This window comes from Poecilia reticulata, linkage group LG5 (genome assembly GCF_000633615.1).
Source record: "Poecilia reticulata strain Guanapo linkage group LG5, Guppy_female_1.0+MT, whole genome shotgun sequence".
Lineage (NCBI taxonomy): Eukaryota > Metazoa > Chordata > Actinopteri > Cyprinodontiformes > Poeciliidae > Poecilia > Poecilia reticulata.
The window spans coordinates 2,390,185-2,414,963 of NC_024335.1; the positions used below are offsets into that span (position 1 = coordinate 2,390,185).

Sequence of the window (24,779 nt, forward strand, 5' to 3'; positions counted from 1 at the left end):
TTGTTTCTCGTTTTTCTTCTTTCTACGCGTTAACATTTTGTTCTCTGTTTATCGCACACGCCATTTTCTCTGGGAACAGCTGAAACAGCAAACCCTTCCAATCAGAGCTCGATTGATCTAACATGTAAACCAAGTTGGTATCAATATTTTGTAGGAAAAATAAAACAAAATTATGACAATAAAGTCAAAATAATACAAGAATAAAGTTGTAGTATTGGGGGAATAAAGTCATATTACGACTTTATCCTTGTATTATTTCAACTCTATTCTTGTGATTGTTTGACTTTACTTTCATAATTAAATTTTTTTTATACTGTGAGTATAGCTCGCACATTCCATCGTAAGTTTCAGATTCCCTTTTGAAATTTTATTTTATTTTTTGTGTTAGTTTCTCGGGGCTGCACAGTGGCGCAGTTGGTAGAGCTGTTGCCTTGCAGCAAGAAGGTTCTGGGTTCAATTCCCGGCCCCGGTCTTTCTGCATGGAGTCTCCATGTTCTCCCTGTTTTCTCCAGGTACTCCGGTTTCCTCCCACAGTCCAAAAACATGACTGTCAGGTTAATTGGCCTCTCTAAATTGTCCCTAGGTGTGAGAGTGTGTGTGTGCATGGTTGTTTGTCCTGTGTGTCTCTGTGTTGCCCTGCGACAGACTGGCGACCTGTCCAGGGTGACCCCGCCTCTCGCCCCAAACGTTAGCTGGAGATGGGCACCAGCATCTCCTGACCCCACTGAGGGAAAAAGGGTGAAAGAAAATGGATGGATGGATGTGTTAGTTTCTCCATGCTATCTTTAAAATTAATTTGTTTTGTAAATTTTTTTTTTTAAACTTTTTTATTAAGGAAATACACGCACAATTTTTTTTCTCTATATATTTTCTGTTTGTTGTTATTCAAGCATTTTGAAGACGCCTATAAACTTTTTCCCAATTCTGTCACAAAACACCTAAAAAAATCAGACATTTAATTTATCAAACTCAAACATAAAAAGTATCGGTATTGGCAATATTGGCCATGTATTCATTTGTTATTGGATCAATATCAAACTGTATTGCACACATCTACTAATGGTGTAATATTAAAAATATTTGGCTTTTGTTTTACTGAGACTTTCAAAGTCTTTCCAAGAACATATCAATGTTGTTGAAAAGTTCAGAGCGTGCCTCGCCTGTCATGACAAATAATATACTAAAAACAGAAAATCAAAGTGTCAATTTGATCAATTATTTGTTCTTCAAAACTTCCTTTTTCACTGAAATGTCTGACTTTCTATGAAAACGTACTCATTACCTTTTGCATTCAGGACCTTTGGATATTATATAAAGAGTCAACCGGTTTCCAGTCAGATTTTCTCCCGCAGATAAAAGCTTTTTATTGTCCAAATGTCCCTAAAACTTGCTTTTGCACAAACCCTTTTTATTGTAGCTCTCGACTTAATTTTCCAGCTTTCAAAGCTGTAATATTATAAAATCTATATGAAGGTGAGCAGGCATAGATTAACATCATCCTAGGCAAATCTTTCCTCATCTATAAATCATCAGGGGTGCGGATTATAACATTACCTTGTCAATACAGAGATGATGAAAGAAGCCAAAGCACTGATTCCAATCTAATCAGGGTTCGCCTCGAAATCTATGAGCTGTCACAGCTATGGACAACCTGACGACTTTGTTCAAACGGAGGTGGAGAGAGCTGAAGGTGCCAAGCCCAACTCAGTAGAAATGCAATCCGTCTACGCTCCACGACACTCTTATGTTTATGCAGACGAAACTAAACACATGGCACAGCGTAGACATGTTAGATGTTATTGTTTACATCCAGAAATGTTGCACATGTGCACAATGTTGGAGAGCAAAAAGACGATTTGTTCACATGCCGCGTTGATGCGAAAGCATGTTTCTGTTAACAAAACCTGGAGATGCAGGTATTATTAACTTAGTGCACAGCAAAGGGAAAATAACAGAAAAACAGCTGAAGAATAACTCCAAACCACTGGTACTCTTCTGTTTTCTCACTCTTTGTACTGGCCACGCTAAGCACAGAGCCGTTGCCATAGTAACTGACAACAACACCGCTATATATGTCAGGATTCAACACCAAAAAACATATAAAAATCATCCCCACACATGGAACAGAACATTCAGTCGGTTACCGTTTTATGTTTTCAGGCGTGATGTTTATTTTGCGATTATTCATAATAAGTGACTGCTGTGGCAGATTAGCCACCGCTGCTATTAGCTAAGATAGCTCAGTGGTGGTAGATTAGCTAATTTCAATCCCTGCTCTACAGATGATCTGACAGAGTTGGTGTGTTTTTAACTGAACCAAAACACTGCAGCATATCCACCCGTGACGTTTGTCGAAGTCTGTAGCTTCATTCATTTCATTTTTGCAAACTTTGAATAGCAAGAGTTGAATATTGGTGTGAAGAAGTTTGGCAGTTATTCTGCTGTGTTGATAAACGGATTTGATACTTTAATATACGCAGCTACAACAACAAGAAAAAAAAAGGCCAACACTCAGAGACAGAGAGACGAAACTAACAGATAATTTGCTGCTGTCCAGCCTGATCAGATCTTCAGCTGTCAGAGCGGCGGGCAGCTGATCACTCACAGGCCGCGATGGCTATCGTGGTTGACAGCCGCCACCCACGGGCCGATAGATGAGACGGATAACTGACATGAGCCTGCAAAAACGGAGAGCGAGACGGAATGGTGTAGCAGCCAGTATCTTCAGCGAAAGACTGCGGTGTTGGGAGTGAAGACGGCAGCGGCTCTGACAAACTGCAGACACTGATGGGAGGAAAATTAGATGGAAAGATGATGAGGATGATGGTGATGGATGGGAGCTATAATTGATCTGACTAACAGATCATTTAGGATGGAAAGAGGAGCATCATAACTTAGAACACAGTGGGGGAATGAATTAAAACGGAGAAAGATCACGACAAAGAGATTTGGGAGATATTTATGCTTCAACTAGCAAATGAATCGGGTAAAATCTGCCAACAACAACAAGTTCCCTATAGAAGAAAGATAAATTAGACGAAGCTTTTCAAAACGCTCCTCTGTTTGTACTGGGGGAAATACACGGCAAAAACACAAAATCTATAGTTTCTAATGCAAATATCTCAGCACATTTGAATTAAAACATACTAGCTCCAGTGGCAGGTTATTTTATTTATAACATAGGAAAAACGTCTTTTTATAAGTGAAATAATCTGCCAGAGGAACTAATTTAAAAAAAAAAAATCAATATTAAGGTATTATTTACCTGAAACAAGATCCTATATTGTCCTAAAAAGTGACTTGTAAGTTATTTTGTCTAATGTAATAAGTGTAATAAAATATCTGCACTAGAAACTAGACAAAAAGTACCTGATAGGAGCTGCTTTGACTGGGCCCATCGATAAAAACCCCACATACTGTTATGAAATTTAGAACTATTATTACATAAAATACACAACATAAGCAAGCAAGCATCTTTGTATGCCAAACTAAACTTTAAAAGAATAGTTGACTGTGTTCTTCTTAAAGTTGTTTTTGATTTTCTGGCGATAACTGGACTGGACTGATTGGTTCTGTTTCATCCACCCGAATGCAGCATTGTGAGGAACGTGAGACATAAAGAGCAAACAGTGACGGGTCGTTCCAGCAGCAGAAGCCACTTAGGCGTTTCCGTCTAAATCATTTTTGGGTTATGACCAACAGGAATCCAACTCATGAAAAACAGGATTTACCTTCAAATGGTCAAAAATCTTTTTTTTTAAAGGAAGTTGGAGCCACCAGATTTTTCCATCTGCAGGCGCGTCTTCATTCAACAGTTTGTTTGTGATGATCTGGGATGCTGCATTTGCCTTTTGCTCCATAATTAAATACTGATTTTGTCTGCAAGTAAAGCAGTAGTAAGAATCAGAAATGCACCTGTTGAAATTGGGCTGTTTTGATAAGTTTTAACGTATCAAAACATGGTGCAGTTAGAGTCCGTTTGTTTTTTTTTGCTTTTGCTCTCATCTCCCAATCTTCCTCTATTGTTCCCTCTGAAAGATCCAAACAGCAACGAACAATACGCAATTACAAGACAATTTCTTTTAAGGATTTTTTTCTTTGGAATCGTTTCAGCTCTAACATTTTCTGAAGACTTTATTTTACACCCTATTTTTAGTGGTTGTGGACCAAATTTCCGTGCATGGCTCACTGATGAAATGCGACCCCAGTGAAGCCAAAATGAGTCGTACATTTGTTTACGTTTGACTGTAAGTCAGAGTTCAGTGAAATTATCGATCTATCTGTTGATATTGATCACGTCTATCCCGATATATATCTTGATATTGATATAATGTCCAGCCAACCAGCTCCAAAATTCACAATTAGGCAGATTTTTTACAAATATATTGGAGTTTTTACAGAAGAAAGCTAAAAAGAGGCAGGAGTCCACTGTAATGCTTTACTGTGATTCCGTAAAACACACAACTACTCGTCAAAAGATGCTCAACATGAGAAAATACTGTGTTGAATAAATCCAAGTCTTCAAGGCTTTGATATAAAGAAATTTTGTCATTTTCTACCTGCTCAAAAATAATGTGGACTCTTCTTTGGATCCAGTTTGACATATTTGCTTTTTACTTTTTAATATTCCCCATTTTCTTTCTATTTTAAGTAAAATTCAAGACAGAGTTAAACAGAGCCAACTGAACCAACTTCTTTCTTACACATTATCCTCCAATTTACGCTGTGTGGTGGGATTTTAACAACATATTTATGATTTTGGCAGCTCTACAAAGGAAAAACAAAGTGGCTTTTAAAATTATCTCCCTTAACATGGGTTTTTAAATGCTGCTTGTGTACCTAAAAAAAAAAACCTAGTCGTGTCAATCAAATGGGAGAAAAGCAGACATCTAGCCGTGAAGATAAGAAAAAGGTGTGAAGAAGATTGTGTCGGGTAGCACAAGTGTTAGAAAGTGAGACTGTGGGCGAGATATAGAGGGCAAAAGGGCAAAACTGTGAGAGAAAACTAGATGGATAGACGGGCTGTCTGATTGCCATTTGGCGTTGGACAAATGGAGGAGAACCCAGCTGGGGTCAAATTACTGAGTCTGCCATTTCAGATAAACGGGAGAGATTTCAGACAAAAACTTTTCTCTGCACGCAGAAAACAACAGGTTCAAACAATATTGTGGTGTGAATATTAAAGAAATGTTTAACAATCCTGATCAGCCCGTGTTTTTATAAAGTGAATTAAAACTGAGCTGTTCTTGCAGTTTAGACATAAGACTGTTTACCGAACCGGTTTCAGTTACGGACATTCAGATGTCAGGCGGAAAATCTTGCAAACCTTCTGGCACCGTGACCTCAACTGATTTATCCACATTTATCCATGCAGTCGTTTTGTTTCTAAGCAGGTCTGAGTCACGGTAGCAATACCTGAAAACCGCTGTGCAAATTACTCAACAAGTCGTTGCTAGGTGACCATGGAACCAGTGAGTTGCTAGGTAACCAATGAGTGAGTGAGTTGATGCCGCCAGCCGTGACTGCCTAAGGTCTTTTCTCTGCCTATTATTATTCAATATTCTATCAGATTTATTGTTTATTGATATTAATCGCAATACGTTAACGATTTGCAAACGACAACTGAGTGAAGTTAGTAAGTTTCTTGTTGCGGTAGCTATGGCAACAGAACACAGTTTTACCTGATGAAGTTTAACTGCAATAAACTGAAAAGGTTAAAAGAACAAAAAAATCAACTCAATTTTAGCTTCAGTCGATAACGGAACAAGGCTAGAAGGAAATCGGAAGAATATTATTCTAACCTTGACAGAGATTGAAGAATATTTGAATAAATTTTAAATGTTTAAAGACTATAATTATTATTTGTTCTTGTCTAGCGTTTACGTTGGTTGATGAATGACATGGATGTGTTCAATAAATCATCATTTAACCATCAGTTCTGGCCTTTTCAAAATCGACCGGATGCTACATGCTTTATCGTCCAGCGTCATGTGAAACAGTCAATTATTTCAATCTCTCTGTGATATGGCCACATAGAAATGTCATGGAGATAAACAGCTCCGAAACACAAACCAAACAATGTTCTGGTTTTTGTGTTTTTTTTAAGACATTCGTTTGTGTTCAAGCATCTGGCACATGGTTTTATCCAAAACGACTCACATAACAAAGCCGTTAGCATCAGAACCATCAATAAACTAGTTAGAAGGAAGAATGGCGGCGTAGAAACAGAGCACCAGGTTTGAGGCAAGTAAACAAGAGATAAAGTAAAGAGGGTAGGAAAGATAAACATGTGCTTTAAGTATTAATTAATATGTAATAACGTTTATCAATGCCTCATTTATTAATTTAACGTTCATCTTAATTATTCATAAAATTCATAATTTGACATTTTATTGATATTAGAAGAGACTGTAAGCTAATATCAATTAGCTTACAGTCTAAGCTAATTGACTGTAAACTTAGACTTACAGTCAATTAAGTCTAAGCTTAATTGACTGTATTAAGAACAGTACTTAATACTGTGCTTTAAGTATTAATTAATATGTAATAACGTTTATCAATGCCTCTTTTATTAATTTAACGTTCATCTTAATTATTCATAAAATTCATAATTTGACATTTTATTGATATTTTGAATCTAAAAACTATGGACCAAACTTAATTTGATTGGTAATTATGACCAAATTATGTAATTAATGGATGTCTAAGAAAAAAAAGATGGTTTTCTTGACTTGGAAACTGTTCAACCAATAGGAAACACCTGATGAAGCCTACCGGTAGGAAGGGCGGGGTCCATGGTGGGTTTCTCCCAGGAGTTGACCTGTTCCCACGTGAATCCGTTGGTTCCTAAAGACACGCTGTACCCACAGCTGCTGTAAGACTCCTCAAACGTGCAGCCGCCTAAAATAAAACACAAGGAAGAGTTAAAAAAAAAAATTACACTTAACATATGACAGTTACAGTGTGGTATAAAAGGTTAATTAAATCATAAAAGGAAAAAATAACCTAATAATAAACAATCTTAAATTTAGTTTTGGTTAATAATTCCAGGCAAAACAAAAAGGAAAACCATTTATGTTGATACTATGTACATAAAAATACAGCAACGGTCTGCATAGTTTTACATTCTCATTCATTTTTACTGACAATGCTGCTGGGATTTAACTGAAAACAAGTGAAACTGTGACATATTTATTTATTAAAAGGTTTTCAAGTTTTCTAAAGATTTAAAATAAAATATAAATGACTGCCGCACCATGTCCCTTCAATCATTATATTGTCCTGTGTTGAAAAGGAATTTAAATGCTGTCAAAAACCTCTATTTTCTAATGTTTTCTGTACATTTAATTAACGTTAATAATTGTAACTTTTTTATTTGATAGCATATAGCCGTTAGCCACCAACTGGGTATTATTAACAATATAATGAAAATGAACTTCTCAGCAGGACCAAAACAAGCCAGTTTATCAGAGGCAGACAGAGGGAAAGGCGGATGAAAGAAAGAGTGAAGGAAGAGAGGATGAAGAAGAGAAAGCTTTACGTGTCAACATGATTAAGTCACAGTGGCTCATCATTATTTCATGGCCCAGCTAAGACGCATTTTCCGCTACATTAGCTTTCTCCGTTAGCCCCAGGGCACCACATCCACGCACATAAACACACTAATTAGACATATGCTTTGACACACAACCATCTGAAGTATCTGAAATGGGAGAACCTCATTGGTTTACTCAAGTATATCTCTTAATCCCTTCTTTCTTTGTTTTCTGATTGTGTTTTTTGTACTTTTCATTTTCTAAACACCATAACGAGTGTTGAAAAGGTTGCTTTTGAGTGGCGTAAAGTAAAATATTTTAAATGAAGTCACAAGTAAGTGGAGCAGCCAACATCAAGTTAAAGTCAAATATAATTCGTAGTATTGATTTTGAGTACATTGTAACCAGACATAAATTGTAAACACTAGCTTTGCTAACGCTAAAGCGCTACACCAATACAGCATTTCGCTAAAGCGCTACACCAACACAGCATTTCGCTAAAGCGCTACACCAACACAGCATTTCGCTAAAGCGCTACACCAACACAGCATTTCGCTAAGGCTAATGCTAAAGCGCCGACTTCAATTCCAATTATACCTTAACATTAACACTTTAATTTTGGCATTATAACTTACCATACATATTATACAATACCCGTAGATATCGTATGCATGTCTATATTTCATCTGGATTTATTTTGTTCCCATATGTCTCTTGTTTGAAATAAATTAGGAAATTTACTAGGGGAAAAAAAAAGAAATAAAATTGAGGAGAGGAAATGGAACTGCTGTGTAAACAGTTTTCACCCACTTCAAAATAAGAGCATGAATATGAACGTCTAACTACTCCAAGAATTTAACATTCGACGACCATAAAGATAAAGATAAATCAAACGTTATACAGCTAAAAGTTTGCAAATCAGACAAGTAAATTAGTACTTTAGAAATTATCCTGAAAAAGTGATTTAGGGAAAGCTAAATGTGCCAAAACATTTTAGCTATTGTTACAACTTATTTATCCAAACTCCCTGCAGAAAGACTCCAGACCAGGACTTAAAAAGAAGCAAAACCTACATTGTAACTATTTGTCAAAAATAGCCAAATTAAAACTCTATTAACGTGTAGAAAACAAATTATCTGGATTTATGAGGAGGCAAAAGCACCAGCAGCCCTATCAATGTTATAAACTGCTGAGCTAACCAGTCAATTTATAAATCTATTACACGCAGCGGATCTGTACTGCTGATATCTGAAGGACATTGGGGACTTTCTGCCTTTAGACTAACAGGAACTGTCAGCACCTGGCAGTAGTAAAAGCTGTATTTCCAACATTAATATATTCGACGACTCGCATCATAATAACCTTGACAGCTGCAGCTATGGAGGAACAATCCTACCAAACATTATGTGGAAAAAACATCTTTCACCTCTTTCAGCAGGACAGAATAATCATTTATAACAATTAGCAAAACTTCAACAGGAAGATGTGTTGTAGAAAACTGAAATGTGGGAAAATGTTGGATTAACCTGCATTATTATTGCATCAGATCGTTGCCTCGACTCATCATGGATTCAGTTTGCGACGAGCGTTTTTGAACTAAATAAGCAAACGTGGCCTTCAGGAGAAATAACTATAAACTTAGAGGCAAGTAAATATCCAATATAAAGTTTGCATAAACTCTTACCAAATATGTGATTGTTCTCATTTTAGGATTTTAGATATCCTGTTTGGAATTGGCCCGACTTGGCCAATTTTTCCTCTCTTGTAAAAATTTCTGATTCTTCAAACTCAAGTTGTTGCAGCATCTCTAAACTCCCTTGAAATTTCCAACTATGTGTTTAAAACCCCCATGTTCTAGCACAGTAGATAAAAAAAAAATAGAAAAATCTGATGCAACCTCGATTTTCCCTCTTCAGGCAACATTCACACCAACTGAGAATTGAAATGAAACCAACCTGTCTTCTGTGTGCGCCTGTTTCACAGAAACAACCTCCAGCAAAAGGGTGGAAACTAATATAACATCTTTTTACTTAAATTTATGAAAATAGCAACTATAAATTAATCAATACTGAGATAATTAGGTTTCAGTGCCCCCTCGCTGCTCAGAAATCTCATTAGCAATGAAAAGAAATCAAAGTGATCTCATTAGAACAGAGCTGTAAACAGGGAAAGAGGGGATTGTGAGTAATCCATCAATATTCAATATCTGATCTGCAATTTCAAAATCATGATGAGAGGAAAGGCAACGTGAGGCAACTGTGTGTACAACACTTCCTCTCCCTGCGCAAAAACATCATTACACACATTTTCAGCTTCAGAAAACATAATTCTGCAACAGAAACGTAACATCTGCTGAAGAGATGTGCCGATCGGGTTTTTACCTGCCGATACCGATCACCCCTGAGGGCCGATCACCGATACCGATCACATAATTTTATTATTTTATCATAAGCACTACGGTTACATTATGTGGAAAAAGGAACCATGAATTCACCTTAATTTTGACAAAAACTTGTTTTTAATCACTTTTTCCAAGAAGAAAACTAAACAAAACAGGCATTGTGCAAATTGTCCTGCTATCAGTAATACTATCTTTAACAGACTGAAAACATATGGAGGCTCTGAAGAGGCTAAATGATGCAAAGAGCCAAAATAAAACCTCTCAACATTGCCAAAAATATTCAAGTATAAAACTTAACATTCAAAGGCAAAAACAGGATCCATTACAATAAACAATCCAGAGTTACTGAATAAAAACTTCCTGTTAGCATGGCGGCTAGCTGATTACTGCTAGCTCTGATTGGCTGTTTCTGACTGAATCATCCAACTCAATTTGTTAATTTTATTTAACAAATTTATTAAGTATGTTTAAGATAACAGATTTAAGCCACTCTTACTCAAATCATTTACGTTCTTCTAATAAACATTTAAAATCTCTTTGTCTTAATTCTACAGAAAGTCAACTCAAACTTTTAAGTGGTTCCAAACTAAAGTTTGGAAAACTCTTTTTACAGTGTCCTCTAAATATACTCTAATTTAAAAGTTACAAATCTTTCCCTTAAAGGACCTTTTTACTTTGACTTTACTTGAAATAATTAAGTTCAATAGTTGTATCCCACGTCTGACCATGACTCAAGCTGACCAGGGACAGATTCCCCAGTAAGCGACTGTGGCTCTGTGGGTAGAGTCGTCGTCTTGTGATCGGAAGGTTGTAGGTTCGATTCCAGCTTCCTCCTGCTGCATGTGGATATTGGTGTGTGAATGTGACTCTAATGTAGAGTCACTGCCTTAAATCTGTTATTTTAAACATACTTAACAAATTGAGTTGGATGATTAGAATATATTGAATTGGTTAAACTTAATAAATTAAGTTGGATAAACTTAATTTAATTGCTTGTTACCCATAGAAGCAATTCACTTAAGTTGGTTCAACTTTTTTCTTTTTAGAGTGTAAGTTTTCTAATTGTTCTTTCTACCTTTAACCCACTGCTGTCTTAAAACACTTAATTTAATAGCACTTAAAAAAATGTCTTTGAATTAACGTAATTCAATCATGGAAAGATTTTCCACGCCATTAAATATATTTTTCTTTCAGCGTGAAGCATGTTTGTTGAGCTAACGTAATTTTCATGAGTTGGATCAACTTAATTAAGTAGTGTGAATTTATCACTGTAAAATAAGTTGGTTTAAACTAAATTTGCATTCATCTTAATCAATTATTTGGTCCAAAACATTGCAAATGAGTCGGGCTGCTGGCTCTATTAAATTACATTGGGTCCAACTAAAGTAAATGAGTTGATTCAACCTCAAAAGTTAAGTTGAGCCAAAACATTTGCTTTAAATTGGAGTAACGGGATTAGACAGTGCTGAAATAAAGCAAAGTAACCAGGTGGAAAATCTTTCCTTGATTTTTTTTATGTTAATCCAAACAGTTATTTCTTTGAGTGAATCCGTTTCCAACGGTCGTATTCATCACGTTTGGGCTGAACTTGGTCTGGTTCCTCACCTGGGACCGTCTGCTTTGGGGGGCATGAAGCCCCGACAGCACAACTACTGGGACACTCAAACCCCCCCACCATGATAAGGTGGCAGCCCTTGGAGGTGACGTGTGTGTGTGTGTGTGTGTATGTATATTAAGTAACCTATTAATTATGTAAGAAAGAGAGAAAATGAGAGAGAGGGATGAACAGGAATTGGGAGGAGAGACAAGGAACGACATGCAGCAGATTCCCCAGAACTGGGAATTAAATCCAGGTTGACAAACAAAACCTACAAGCAACATCCTAAACAAAACTTAATTTGCAGTCTTGTTGTAAAGCTGGTTAAAAGTGTAAGTGAATTAGGCATTTCCTAGCCCCTTCCTCCTTTACTTTTATAGCAGCAAACACATAAGCTCAACAACACAAAAGCTTCATATTTATTACAAAGTATTAATCTAAGAATCAATTTCTTCCTGAAATAGAAATGATTTCTTATTAAATTCTGTGTTTTCATACTTTGATGGATTGTTCTTCTTTTTTCCCTTTTCTACAGTTTTTCATGTTAAATTGCACTTTTTTGTTAGGTTTGTTATACTATCTTGAATCCGTTTTTCTAAATAAAGACTAACACAAAGATAACACAGTAACTTTTATCTTTGATAAAAACCTGTTTGCTTCTTATAACAAACAAACCAGATGTAACAAGTTTGGGCTTCTTCAGGGTCCAAACTGAAAAGGTCCAAAAGTGTTAAATCAGCTTTATGTTTGGTATAAAAACAGGATTTATCAAAAAATAAAAGGTAAATGGACTGAAGTGCCTTGCTGGTCACGTTGACCACTCAAAGCGCTTCACACTACAGTCGCATTTACACACAGACATGCAGGTCGGGGGGCAGCGTGCTGCTAAGTGCCCCACTCTGGGGCAACTCAGCATGTGGCTGAGGAAGCTGGAATCGAACTTACAACCTTCTGGTCACAAGACGACCACTCTACCACAGAGCCACAGCCGCCCTGAAAAAGCCACTGCATGATGCTTTTTGCTAATCTGTTTTAAAATAGAGATTTAAACTATAACGAGCTGCAATTCAGTGCAATTCAATACAAAAAGTGAGTAGAAAAGGCAAAACTAAAGGGCAAACCATAAAAACACAAGTACAGTGAAAATAAACAGAAATCATTATAATTAAAGAAAGAATTTTAATTCTTGAATCAATGTGTTGCTAGAAAGATTGAGCCGTCTGCTGCTAGAGCAGCAAAGGGAAAAGGGCTAACGTCCGGTTAGCTTAACAATAACACTGCACATATGTTTGGAGTTTCTTAAACTGTTTTGGGGGCAATTTACAGCGACCAACTGACCTGACCCACATGTTTTGGGAAATGTGGGGGGAAACCGGAGTACCCGGAGAAAACCCACGCAAACACGGGGAGAACATGCAAACTCCACACAGATCATCTCTGTGAAGGTGCAGCGCTAACCGCTACACCACCGTTCTGCCTACGTTTTTTACAATTGTGTTGGGAAGGGATCTTTTTAGGCCTGATCTTCACTCTTTTGGGGTTTTTTTCTTCAATCCCAATGTGTTCCGAATTCTTTTCCAAATTGAAATTTTGGACTTCTTCTTCATTCCATTCTGGAGGGTTTCAGTGCCTGAATCAACCAAATCCTCCAGGATGGTTTCTGCAGCAATCTCAGTTTCTTCCTCAGATTCCGGATCCAAGGAACAACCTTTCTCCTGATAGATCCTCCTCTGAGGAAACCTCTTGGGCTACAGCTTTGACCAGGCTGACTGGGCTCTGCAAGTTTTCTTCCTCTTGCTCTTGGAAATCTTCTTCCTCACCTCTCAGTGTTTCAGGCACCAGTAGATCTTGTTCTCTTTCCAAATCGTTCACAAAACTCATCTCCTGGTATTTTTTGGCTTGTTGTTCCAGAGAGGCTAGCTGCTGGTACAAAGCTTTGACTTCCTGTATAAAAAGCTTTGACTTCCTGTATAAAAAGCTTTGACTTCCTGAATAAAACTTTAAATAAATATAGCTATGTGCAAAACTGAATGTCTTCCAAATAAATACTAAATATAAGTGTATTAACTATATTTTTCTGCTACATTTATTGTTATTATTATCAGATGTTACTGAGGAATCTCTGATTAAATTTTCCCTGTGTGACATTCATCAGCTTCAACCTCAGAAAGTCATTCAGGAAATAAGTTTTATGACTCGTAAAATGTGTCATTTTAATGGGAAACAGTGTTTGAATACATGAGATGTTGTCAGTAATTCAAACACATTAGACGTTTCACCGTGAAAACGGCGCTTCGTCGCTCTATTATCCATAATGTGGGGAAGATGCAGCTTAGTTTGCATCTAATAGTCTGCAGCTGTGAATGAGTCAGTGGAGAAGTAAATCTTTGTTTGAAAGTCAGAACATTTGCTTGTTTGCTTGTTTACTTGAAGCGCCGTCTGTGCAGCCGACTGACTACCTTAGAAACGTTTGTGTTTGTGAGCAGACAGATCATCTTCTGGTCGCCTGCAGGTTTCTTTGGCTCCTTTTCACCATAAACAGAATTATTAACAATTAAGTATCAAACCATCAGTGTGACATAAACTATAATACACCAGACACTTGGTTGTTACTGACATTAAAAGAGCCCAGCATCACCAGAGAGATTAATTACTCTATTCATTTTTATGCAGAGTATCTGATTATAGTGTAGGGCATAAATGAATTACTCAGAGTGATGGTGGAAATTAGGCCCAGATGTGAAAATTCACATGCTCTGATCAAGCCAATGAGGGTCTTTTGCAAAACTTCCCTTTTCCCCATTAAGAGGAGGTAATTATTGTCAACAAATAAATGGGAAACAGTGAAAAAACAAGGGCTGCTGTTGAGATGCAGTTTATTTGGTTGTCAAAAACCCTTTTAGCAGAGCTTAATGAGCAGAATGCCTTTTCCTTTCGCTGTTAATCGTCTGAAGATTTGATGGTAAATGTAAAACTTTGGATGCATTTTTACCGTAAAGGAGCCGCAGTGTAAACTTTTATTTAACGTTGGATTGTTTAAGGATTTTCTCCTCATTTAATAAAACTGAATTTGGTAAGCGGTTTTTAGGAATGAAAAATGACACGAGTAGCTCCGTTTCCATTGGAGATGTGTGCAAAACTTGGACAATATCCGCTAAAATCGAAAAACACAGTTTTGCAATTGCAGGGTTTCCATTAACAAAGAAATGGAATTAAAATCAGACATGAATAAGTTTGTTCATCCAACAAGTCATTAAAAATACGCCCCTTCCTGTCATCTTCTTTGTATTTTTCGCCAGTGGCAACATCCGGTTGTTGCTCACGTGACCCGTGTGATTCTTGAAATAAATAAAAACTGTAATCAGTGGGGGAAACTATAAAACTATAACACTCTACAGCACAGGAGCAACATTCACTCAGTCACACTCACAAACATTTATACACAAAACTAAACTTCAAATGTTTTTATACACAAATGATTGGCAACAAAAGTTGAACCTTCAACCAAGATACACAATGTACTAAAGCTCTACTGGAAAAAATGTTAAACTTGAAGTTATAGTGATTTAATTCTGGCAATATACCAGGTTTATTTTTTTAAAAATGTACATTTTTATAGAAATCTGCTCTAAATGTAGATAAAAAATAAGCAAAACATAAAAAAGTCCAATTAATATGTAAAATTTTGTCTGAAAACCTACAAAGGAGTGGAAGACAACAGTGTCACAAAGAAAAGTTATATTTTAAATCAGTCTGAGATTACAAACTGCAGAAAGAATTGGAACAAAAACAAACTTTGAAAATGTAAATTAAAATACTGGTGACACAAAGCACACTAGATTAATTTAAATGTAGTGATCAATAAGACAAGTCCAGGGCAGCAGATAATCACATTAGTGTACTCCATGTTAAAATGATACAAAGTTTCTTACGTATTAATGAATATTCAGGTTTAATTAGCAAACAGGCTACTGGGCAAACTTGGATTAAAGCTAAATTTTCTGCCTGAACTCCAATCAGCCGTTTTACGATACGACACATATCATATTAACTTTGTATCACCACAAACAGACTCAATGCAAACAACCTGGCTCCCATCCACAAACACTCGAAACGCAACAAGAAGAACAAAAATAACTCCAAAGCCCTAAAATACCTACATGAAAAACATCCTCGCTCTCTCATGCTAACTTCTGCGCTCCCTCAAGGCACAAATGGAGACCATTAGAGGTTTTCATGTCAGCCGGCGCAAACACAGAGCGACAGGACTGCAACCGGGCGGGAGGTTCCCTGAGGCCGCCGGTTTTTAAGGAGTCTGTTTGCTGCTCACTTAGATAACATCTACTGATCCTGAGTGCCAATCTGTGTTCAAGTGTCTGCATGTGGGAGCAAACCGAGGACAAGTGGCTTTCCTGCAGTGCGGAAAATCCGTGGAAATACCCAGATCCAAGTTTGGTCAATTTGAGAAGGGCTCAGGTTCTGATTAAAGAGATGCAAAAACCCAACTCTAACTTACTTTTTAATCTAATTCTCCTCTTTATTTGCTACCTTATATAGAAACAATCAATTCTGATTGTTCAGTTTTTAAGCACAAAGTGGAGATGGACAGAGAAAATCAAAAGATCTGTGTAAACCTTCCTAGGCACTCCTGTTTCTATGACAACACATTATTAGGGTCATTAGAGACAGAAAGACATGGAGTAAATGTCCACCAAAAGATCCAAGATCATTTTCTAGCAAATAATTTTGTAGAAAAACTTGTAAATTTCTGATATTCGAAAGTCAAAAAAAATACTAGAGAAAAGTTGTAAATTTATGAGCTTAAAATGTCAAAAAGTTGGTAAAAACATTACATTTTTGATTAAATGCAGAACTTTTCTAGAAAAACTTGTAAATGTCTGAATTTGAAAAGTTAAAAATTTGTTCGAGAAAAGTAAAATCTTGAGTTTATTCAAAGAAATATTCTAGAAAAAATTTGATTTCTGAGTGTAAAAAATGGAAAAATTGCTAGAAAAAAACTCACATTTTGAGAATTCTTTTGGAAAAAACTTTGAAATTTCAGTTTAAAAAGTTGAAATTTTCACTATTTCTAATATTTTCCTAAAAGTTTCTGAGACTAATCTCAAAATGTCTGAGATTTGTTGGCACAAATATTTTTATTGAAACACCATTGTGTGTTTTTCTTAATTAACTCATATTTGATTATATTAAAACATGCATTTTAAAACTAAATCTCGTTTTTTTGTTATAGAAACAATGAATTCAGATTGTCCAGTTTTTAAGTGCAAAGCGTAGGAGGACAGAGAAACTCTAAAAATCAGTGTAAACCTTCCCCGCTCGTCCTGTTTCTGTTAGTTAACTCGTATTAAATCTGCTGTCAGCTAACAGGCCGGGATCTTTAAACATTTTCATTTAGTCATTTAACAGCGTGTGCCGTCTGCCCCAGCGTAATCCTAACACACACTCTGCCCTAAGGCCACAGAAACTAAGCGCTGTTATTGCCACTCCAATAAGCCTGGATAACGTGGAGAGACTTTTTCAGTGCAAAATAACAGGAAAGTTGTTTTAGATATAAAACAATCTCCTGAAAAAGACGATTTGATGGACAGAAAATATCTAGGTATTTATGTAAGAAGATCTCTGGACTCTTAATTTGAGTCGTTGCTTTTTTCATTCAGGTGTAAAGACTTTACTTCCGTTTTGTTTTTGGTTTTTAGCAAAAAAAATTGTTAATTTTCTTATGGTCAAAGAGTCCATGGAGTTAACCAAAGGATTGTTTGATCTGTTTGCTCAACATTTCTCTTTAAAGAGCCAAAAGGCATCAGAAAACCTTTCAACAAAAATGTAAGTTTTATTTTAAAGCATCAAATGTTTTGCTGTGATATTTCATTATTGCAACATTCAGGTAAAATGTTTTCCTATTACGAAGTAGATGAAGACCGAATCTGATGAGAAAAGTTGTCTGTTGTTCCCTAATTATTGTGTAATTTGGTCAAAAATCACTAAAAATACTTCATATCTGAGATAATTGCAAAGAAAATAAGTTAGGAGCCAAGAAAGCAACTAATCTGCAGAGTGTAAGCACTGCGGGGCTTGGTAATTGTTTTCCCATCTGTGTGTGTGTGTGTGTGTGTGTGTGTGTGTGCGTGTGTGTGTGTGTGTGTGTGTGTGTGTGTGTGTGTGTGTGTGTGCGCGCGTGCGTGCGTGTGTGTGTGCATGTATCACTGTCTGCTAAAGTCCCAGAGTATTGTCCTGAAGGCTCCATTATGACTTCAATTATCTGCAACATGAATCGATAGGGGACTTTCCACGTAACATTTAGTTCTGCATGAAAGAGCGCAGAAAAGAACAAGACCACAATTCGCTCGCTCCGCCGTTCACAGACACACTTCATGCTTCATTATGACACCATATTCACAAAAGAACGCCGCCAATCCACAGAAGAGTCAAACTAAAATCCACAAAAATGTCTGGCAGCATCCCTGTAGTCGGTGAAATTCGTTTCCCTGGACTAAAGGGTAAACATGTATGAGATTAAGAGGAACACAAGTAGTTTCTGGTTGAGGTGACAACTGACAGGAAGAAGTCGCAGTGAACCAGAGGAGTAACTTTATTTTTCTGCTACAGTAAATCTTTTTTAATCTACCTTAAAACACACTTTTCAGTCCACACAGGTAGATGCTTTCAGAAATGAAAGCTCAACGCCGTCAAGCACGGTTTGGGTCAACAGTTTAACAAGGCTGCTTTTATCTGGAGGAATCACAGAGTGTATCACTGAGAAGCAGATCTCTCAGTCTACATTCACACCATCCATGTTTATTCTGCTTTAATCGAACTGCAGTTCGTTTGTTTGTAAAGTCTTGTTTGCTTGTGAATGCACAAGCTAACTCTACTGCAGACAAAAATAAACAAAAAAACTATAGTCTGCCTACAAACCTCCGTCTTGTTCCAGCTGAAGTGAACTCTGGTGTGGTTCTAATGCATATGTGAATAGAAACTGACCTGACATTGCTCCAGAAACAGGAAGTGAACTACAGCGCAGGGCATTCTGGGTAAATACAACCAAAACAAACGCGCGAGTTTAGAACATTAAGAAATGGTTCATTGTCTTTTACAGAAGACTAAAGAGAAAATCTGATGCGTCTCCATTTGTGTTTACATTTTGTGAAAAAGGAAGTTGCGCTCAATGTTTTTGTCAGAGGTTGTCGTGTCGTTTCCTTCAGTAGCTCTTTGTGCAGCACCCCCACAGGCAAGGAGGGGAACAGTTCCTTCAATTAGCTTGGTTGGTTTGACACAGTGCAGTGTGAAAACAAACCACAGCAGCTGAAAATGTGAAAAATTTAGCAAATTTTGTCCCCAATCGATCTGAGTCTACTGAACTCCCAGGTGTGAAAACACGACTCAAATACGACTCAAATGCAACTTTTCCACTGCAGCTTGAGTGACCTAATTCCAATATTTTAACAAAATATAATGATTTGTGCCACTTCCATATAAGGACCTAAATCTGATACGAATCCGATAGTTTCCAAACCGTCTGCAGTCACAAGGGTCATGTTGCATTTTATGTCACTGATGCATCATAATTCTGCACCAGAAGAAGCCAGACGCTGGTAACCTGGACGTAAACAATGGCTGAAAATCATAATTATCAGGGTGAGGCGGTTCACACAGACGTCCACACATGATGTGTGAACACAACGGTAGATTCCTCGGTTTGTTTGGTGTAAAACAGCAAAATGAACCCAGGCTCTCAGAAATGTATATATTTATCTGGTGGTTTACAGAGTCACCCTCAAATGAAAGACGTATTTAATAAGTAATGTGTTTTTTTTTAAACCCAGATCTATTTCATTTCTCTTTCTGAAATATTAGTGCTTTGTTTCTGTTGTTCTGAGAACCCTCTATAGCAGAGCCCAATTAAAGGTAGAATATGTCACACCCACACATTTTATTCAAAGTGAGGAGTAGCTCACACTTTATAGAGTACTAATATGCATTTGGTAGATTTCCTTATAGTTCTGCTAACTGTGGCGTTCACATACACATGCATGAGCAAAACAACAAGGAGGTTGGATCTCATTAACACCCTGCATGTTGATTCAGGTTCAATACAGAGAAAAATCCTGATCAAGCCAAGTGAGTGTTTTGACAGAAGAGTCAGACTGCAGCTTCTCTCCAACTGAAAGGTATTATTTATATTACCATAATGAAAATGCTTCTTCACGCTCTAATTGTTACTCATCCTGAACTTCACACCTGTTTTTCTTCTTGTTTCTAACTTTAAACAAACAGATATTTTTTGCTGTGTCTTACAAAGCAAAGCAAAGCACAAATAAATAAGCACTAAAATGATAGACATAATAAAATATCCATTAAATTTTGCAGGATTGCAGAGGGTTGGTGGCTACCTCCATCTGTCATTGAGTGAGACGCTCTGTACAGGCGGCCGGTCCAAAAACATTCAGGTATGTTGTAGTCGAGACCACCTGACCCGAAACCAAGTCAAGACCGAGACCAGAGTGTATCGAAACCGAGACGAGACCGGAGGGAGGTCGGCACCGAGTTAAGACCAAGACCGGCGCCATCACACGATAAAATGTGAAATATGATCAAAACTGTTTCTCAAATTGATCTAAAAGATCCAGAATCCCATAAAAACACCTAGATATTAAATACTTAGAGCAGAAATAAATTTAACCAGTATCAATTCAAACACTTCTTTGTTCAGCTTTCCTTCCATCTCTGTGCCACAATTCACAGAGGTCACATGCCATCCCAAAAAGATAACGCCCTGTGCGGTTGCCCCTATTGTCCATGTCAGAAACCACAACTGTCTGCACCAATAATCACTGCAATTAAGGCAGTAAACACTGAACTATGAACACTGACCAAGGAGCAACAAGCAAGAAGTAACCAAGCAGAAGCTCTCCTCGACTTTATCGCTTATTCAAACGAAACGTGTCTAAAGTTAATAATGTGAGAAAACCATAATCTTCTGTTTATTTTAGTACTTAATACAAACGAATGTTAAAATTGAATGTTTTTTTTTAATGAAAGATTATCAATCCTCTTGACACAAGAGAAAATAGACTCTTATCAATTAATCATCCATCCATCCATCCATCCATTTTCTTCCTCTTATCCGGGGTCGGGTCGCGGGGGCAGCAGCTTCAGAAGGGAGGCCCAGACTTCCCTCTCCCCAGCCACTTCTTCCAGCTCCTCCAGAGACGTAGTCCCTCCAGCGTGTCCTGGGTCTTCCCCGAGGCCTCCTCCCGGTGGGACATGAACACCTCACCAGGGAGGCGTCCAGGAGGCATCCTGACCAGATGCCCGAGCCTCAACTGGCTCCTCTCGACGTGGAGGAGCAGCGGCTCTACTCTGAGTCCCTCCCGGATGACCGAGCTTCTCACCCTATCTCTAAGGGAGAGCCCAGCCACCCTGCGGAGGAAACCCATTTCGGCCGCTTGTACCCGTGATCTCGTTCTTTTGGTCATGACCCAAAGCTCATGACCATAGCTCTAAATTAACAATTAATCATTATTCGATTGATAATCTCAGTCAACTTTAGATGAACTCATTAGTTAATAAGACCAGGATTCAAACAGAGTTGTCACTATGCTGTCCCCATTTTAAAGCTAAAAATGAAGCAAACAGCAAACGAAAAAACATTTTAAAAGAATCGCATTCAGCAAACCTTTCTTTTTATGATCCGCATCATACCTCTCTTGTGTCCAGCTGCCCCCGGGCCACCACATGAAAACAATTAGAGCCTTGGGAATAAGCCGCGTAAAAACACCTCTAACTCATGTAAACACAGACGCAGGCAGAAAGGAAGAAAAGTATCTGCACACACTCTTTTCCAGCGCATCTGAATACACTCCACACACACTCCACGCGCTCTCTAAGGTGCTCATTAGGGGAGGTAGCAGGTCCAGACCTCGCCCCAAGAAAAACCACAAGGGTGAGCAAACCACCTCCCCATCCGCCCCTCATCACTTTTTATCTTTCACCTCTGAATCATTCTCTTTTTATTTCCCTCTGCTCAGGTTTTCAGCTCACATCATATCACCCTACTGTCCTTTACTGACCTTTTTTACTTTGTTTTGATCTCTATCTTCTTTTGTTTTCACACACTTTTTCTGATGCTTGCTGTCTTTAAGCTCCCTGTTTATTCATCGCTTTCATTCATCTCACTTGTCTGTATTTAAATCCTTTTTCTTTTCTAATCTCTTCCTATTTTTCCCAGTAATTTCAACCTCTTTGGTTTTCCTTTGACTTTGACACTTTTCCTCAAGAGGGTTTATTTCCACCAAGATACCTTCGTTAAATGATTCAACTACTTTACACATCTGAAAACTAGCACACATGCTCTAGCACGCTTCTTTCCCTATAAAAAAGTTTTTGTTGCAAACATCAGAGTTTTCAAAAATACTTTCAAAGAAATAGAAATCGTCTGAAACACTACGGAAGAGGGCTACAGTGCAGGGCATTTTGGGTAAACGTAACCAAAACAAACACGTGAATCTAGCACTGCTGGGAGAAATGGCTTTGGGTCTTTAGCTAAAGACAAAGGAAAAATCCTCCAGCTGCTAAAATCAGATGATAGTCCAGCGTATTACAAGCCTGGCGGGCCACCAGGCTTTACTTGCTCCCCCACCAGGCTAAGCATCATTTGTTTATTTTAAATAGTGTTTTTTATACACCTGTAACAGTGACAGTGCAGACAGATTATGGCAGGTTTATAGTTGAAATGGGTGCATTGACCTCATTTGTTTCCCAAATTATGCTTGTGCACCTCCAAATGTTTGTAACTTTTAACAGTTTTAACACAAAAACACAGTTGGTTACTAATACTAGACAGCAGCCTCACCAGTGGGCTTAGCATGTTTACTGCGGAAAACCCTGCACTCCATTTCTATTTACATTTCGTGACGAAGGAAGTTGTGCTCAGTGTCTTCTTTATAGTGTCGTTTCTTTCAGTGGTTCTTGCTAAAGGGTTGGAAAAGGGATGTGGGTTTTAATGTATTTTTATTTTATTTATTTTTAGATTGTTTATTCAATGTCACATGACTATGTTTTTGTTTTTAATGACGTGAAGCACTTTGAAATGCCTTGCTGCTGAAATGTGCTATACAAATAAAATTTGATTGATTGATTGATGTAGCGCCCCCAGTGGCGAGGAGACTAACAGGGATTTGCAAAGGGTTTATTTCGTTTGACTCGGTGCATTGAGAAAATGAACCGCAGCAGCTGAAAATGAAACAAATGTTGCAGTTTTGGTTCAAACCAAGTCTACCGGACAATCAGGTAAACATCCTAAATGGTTATTTCTATTTGGGAGTGAACAGAAGGCTAAGACTGAAACCTGCAGGACAAACTTTATCTTCTATACACAGTTAAAAGACAAGATATTTACCTTTGAAGGTAATCACTTGGTGACTGTGAACACTGATCAATCTCTGTTAGTGATTAAAGTTTGGAAGATCAGTCACATTTGTTGAAAACAAAAAAAAGGTAAACAAAAAAAAGGTAAACGTTTGAGATGACTAAAAAATACGAGACAAGGAGCAACTTTTATGACAGTTTATGGCATAATCACATCCCAATTGATGCAAAAGATTGTGATTTCTAATTTATTAAAGACTTCTCACATTTAAAAAAAAATGACTGAAAATTGAATGGGAACTTGTTTATGTTGGGATTGTAAATTTAGTTCAGAATGCTGAACTGTGATGACACAAGGCCCATCAAAAACACCATGAGGAAAGGTTTCATCTGTGCCAATCCAACCATTCTGGGCCCTTTGGGCTCAGAGCGGCTTGTCAGGTAAAATCAAATCTGATTAATACAAATTTGAGTCATCAATAATAACTGCACAATAAAATGTGTGAAATTAGCTTTTTATCTGGTTTTTCAGGATTCCTGCAGATTTGTTTCCTTTCTGTTTGACATTTTGTCGTCATAAGGGGTAAACATGCAGCAGTTACAGCCTGGGAAATACATTTCTTGTGCATTAACAAGAGAAAACCTTTGTTTGTTTTCTTGCGTAACTTTGGCTTCACCACAAGGCAGTTTTGATAGATTGAACAGAAAACTACGACGACATACTCGTGATATGTTTGGCTTTGAATAGTGTAAAAACTAACTCCAAAAACCCTAGAGACACGAGTTGAACCTGTAATGTTCTGAGTCAGTTGTTTTCAATCATTTCATCACTCAACAAACACACACAGAAGGCCACAGAAGTGCATGACCCGCTAACACGCAGCACATCAGCTCATACATAATTTCCCTTTAAGCAAAAAGCCAGCTTAATCCCTGTAAATATTCAGAACAGAAATGTGTAGGTTGAAGAGGCCCTTCACTCCACACCTCTGCCAAGCTTAATACTCTATTTAAATTAGCTGCATCACTAAAGGCTCCTCTCAGCCTGGATGTGGGCACCGCTGAGCACTTGGCCTTCATTTCAGAAAGTGAAATATTAGCAGATGTGGGTTATTTAGAGTACTTTTAGTCTGATTCTTTTTTTTTTCAATGCAGTGCTGGACTGCTGAATTATGATCAGATTTGATTATTGAAATATCTAAAGCTTTTGATCATTTTCCTGATTCTGCATGCACACAATTTATTCGGGCTGCACGTTGACCTTTCGTTAATTTGCATAAAGCATGGGTTCAGGGGAGTTAAATATGTATGGTTGCATGTACAATCTCAGAAATCCTCAAAATCACCCGCTGAACTGTGAAAGATTTCAGCTCTCTTCACTTTCTGTCTTCATCTACGCAGTGGGTGGAATTTAAACAAGAGATGCAGGTTTATTGTTGTTGTCTTAATTTTATTATGTCGGACATTAGATTTCAGCAAACACAGAGGTGAACAAATACTGGGTTTCTTAAATTAATAAAATTTTTATTGACAGGTTAAGTTAGTGTAAAGAAATGTCTGATTTATAATGCAAGGTCTCCCTTTGTTAGAATGGTAGTTTTAATTTAAAAAATCATCACTTCTTTAGTTCAAAAGAGATAAATTAAAATATTAAGTCTCTCTATCGTAAGATTTTAGTTTTAATTAAAAAGATTAGGTTTCCCGTTGTAAAATGATGTTTCTGATTTAGTAAGCCTAATCTTTTCTTGTCAAATGGATCTATCAGAAAAGGCCCAGTCTCCCTTCGATTAATGGGGCTCTATTTGAAAAGGCCCAGTCTCCCTTCGATTAATGGGGCTCGATTTGAAAAGGCCCAGTC

General features: G+C 37.4%; 1 protein-coding gene across 14 annotated transcripts in view; it reads right to left on the minus strand.

Moving 5' to 3' along the window:
• The window catches only part of ptprt (protein tyrosine phosphatase receptor type T), a 316,254-nt gene that overhangs the window by 258,886 nt on the left and 32,589 nt on the right, over positions 1-24,779 (minus strand). For all 14 annotated transcript variants that reach the window (XM_017304835.1, XM_017304834.1, XM_008408309.2 and 11 more), the window contains exon 2: positions 6,775-6,900. In XM_017304835.1, the coding sequence (XP_017160324.1) occupies positions 6,775-6,900 (126 nt within the window). The remainder of the gene's footprint in view (positions 1-6,774; positions 6,901-24,779) is intronic.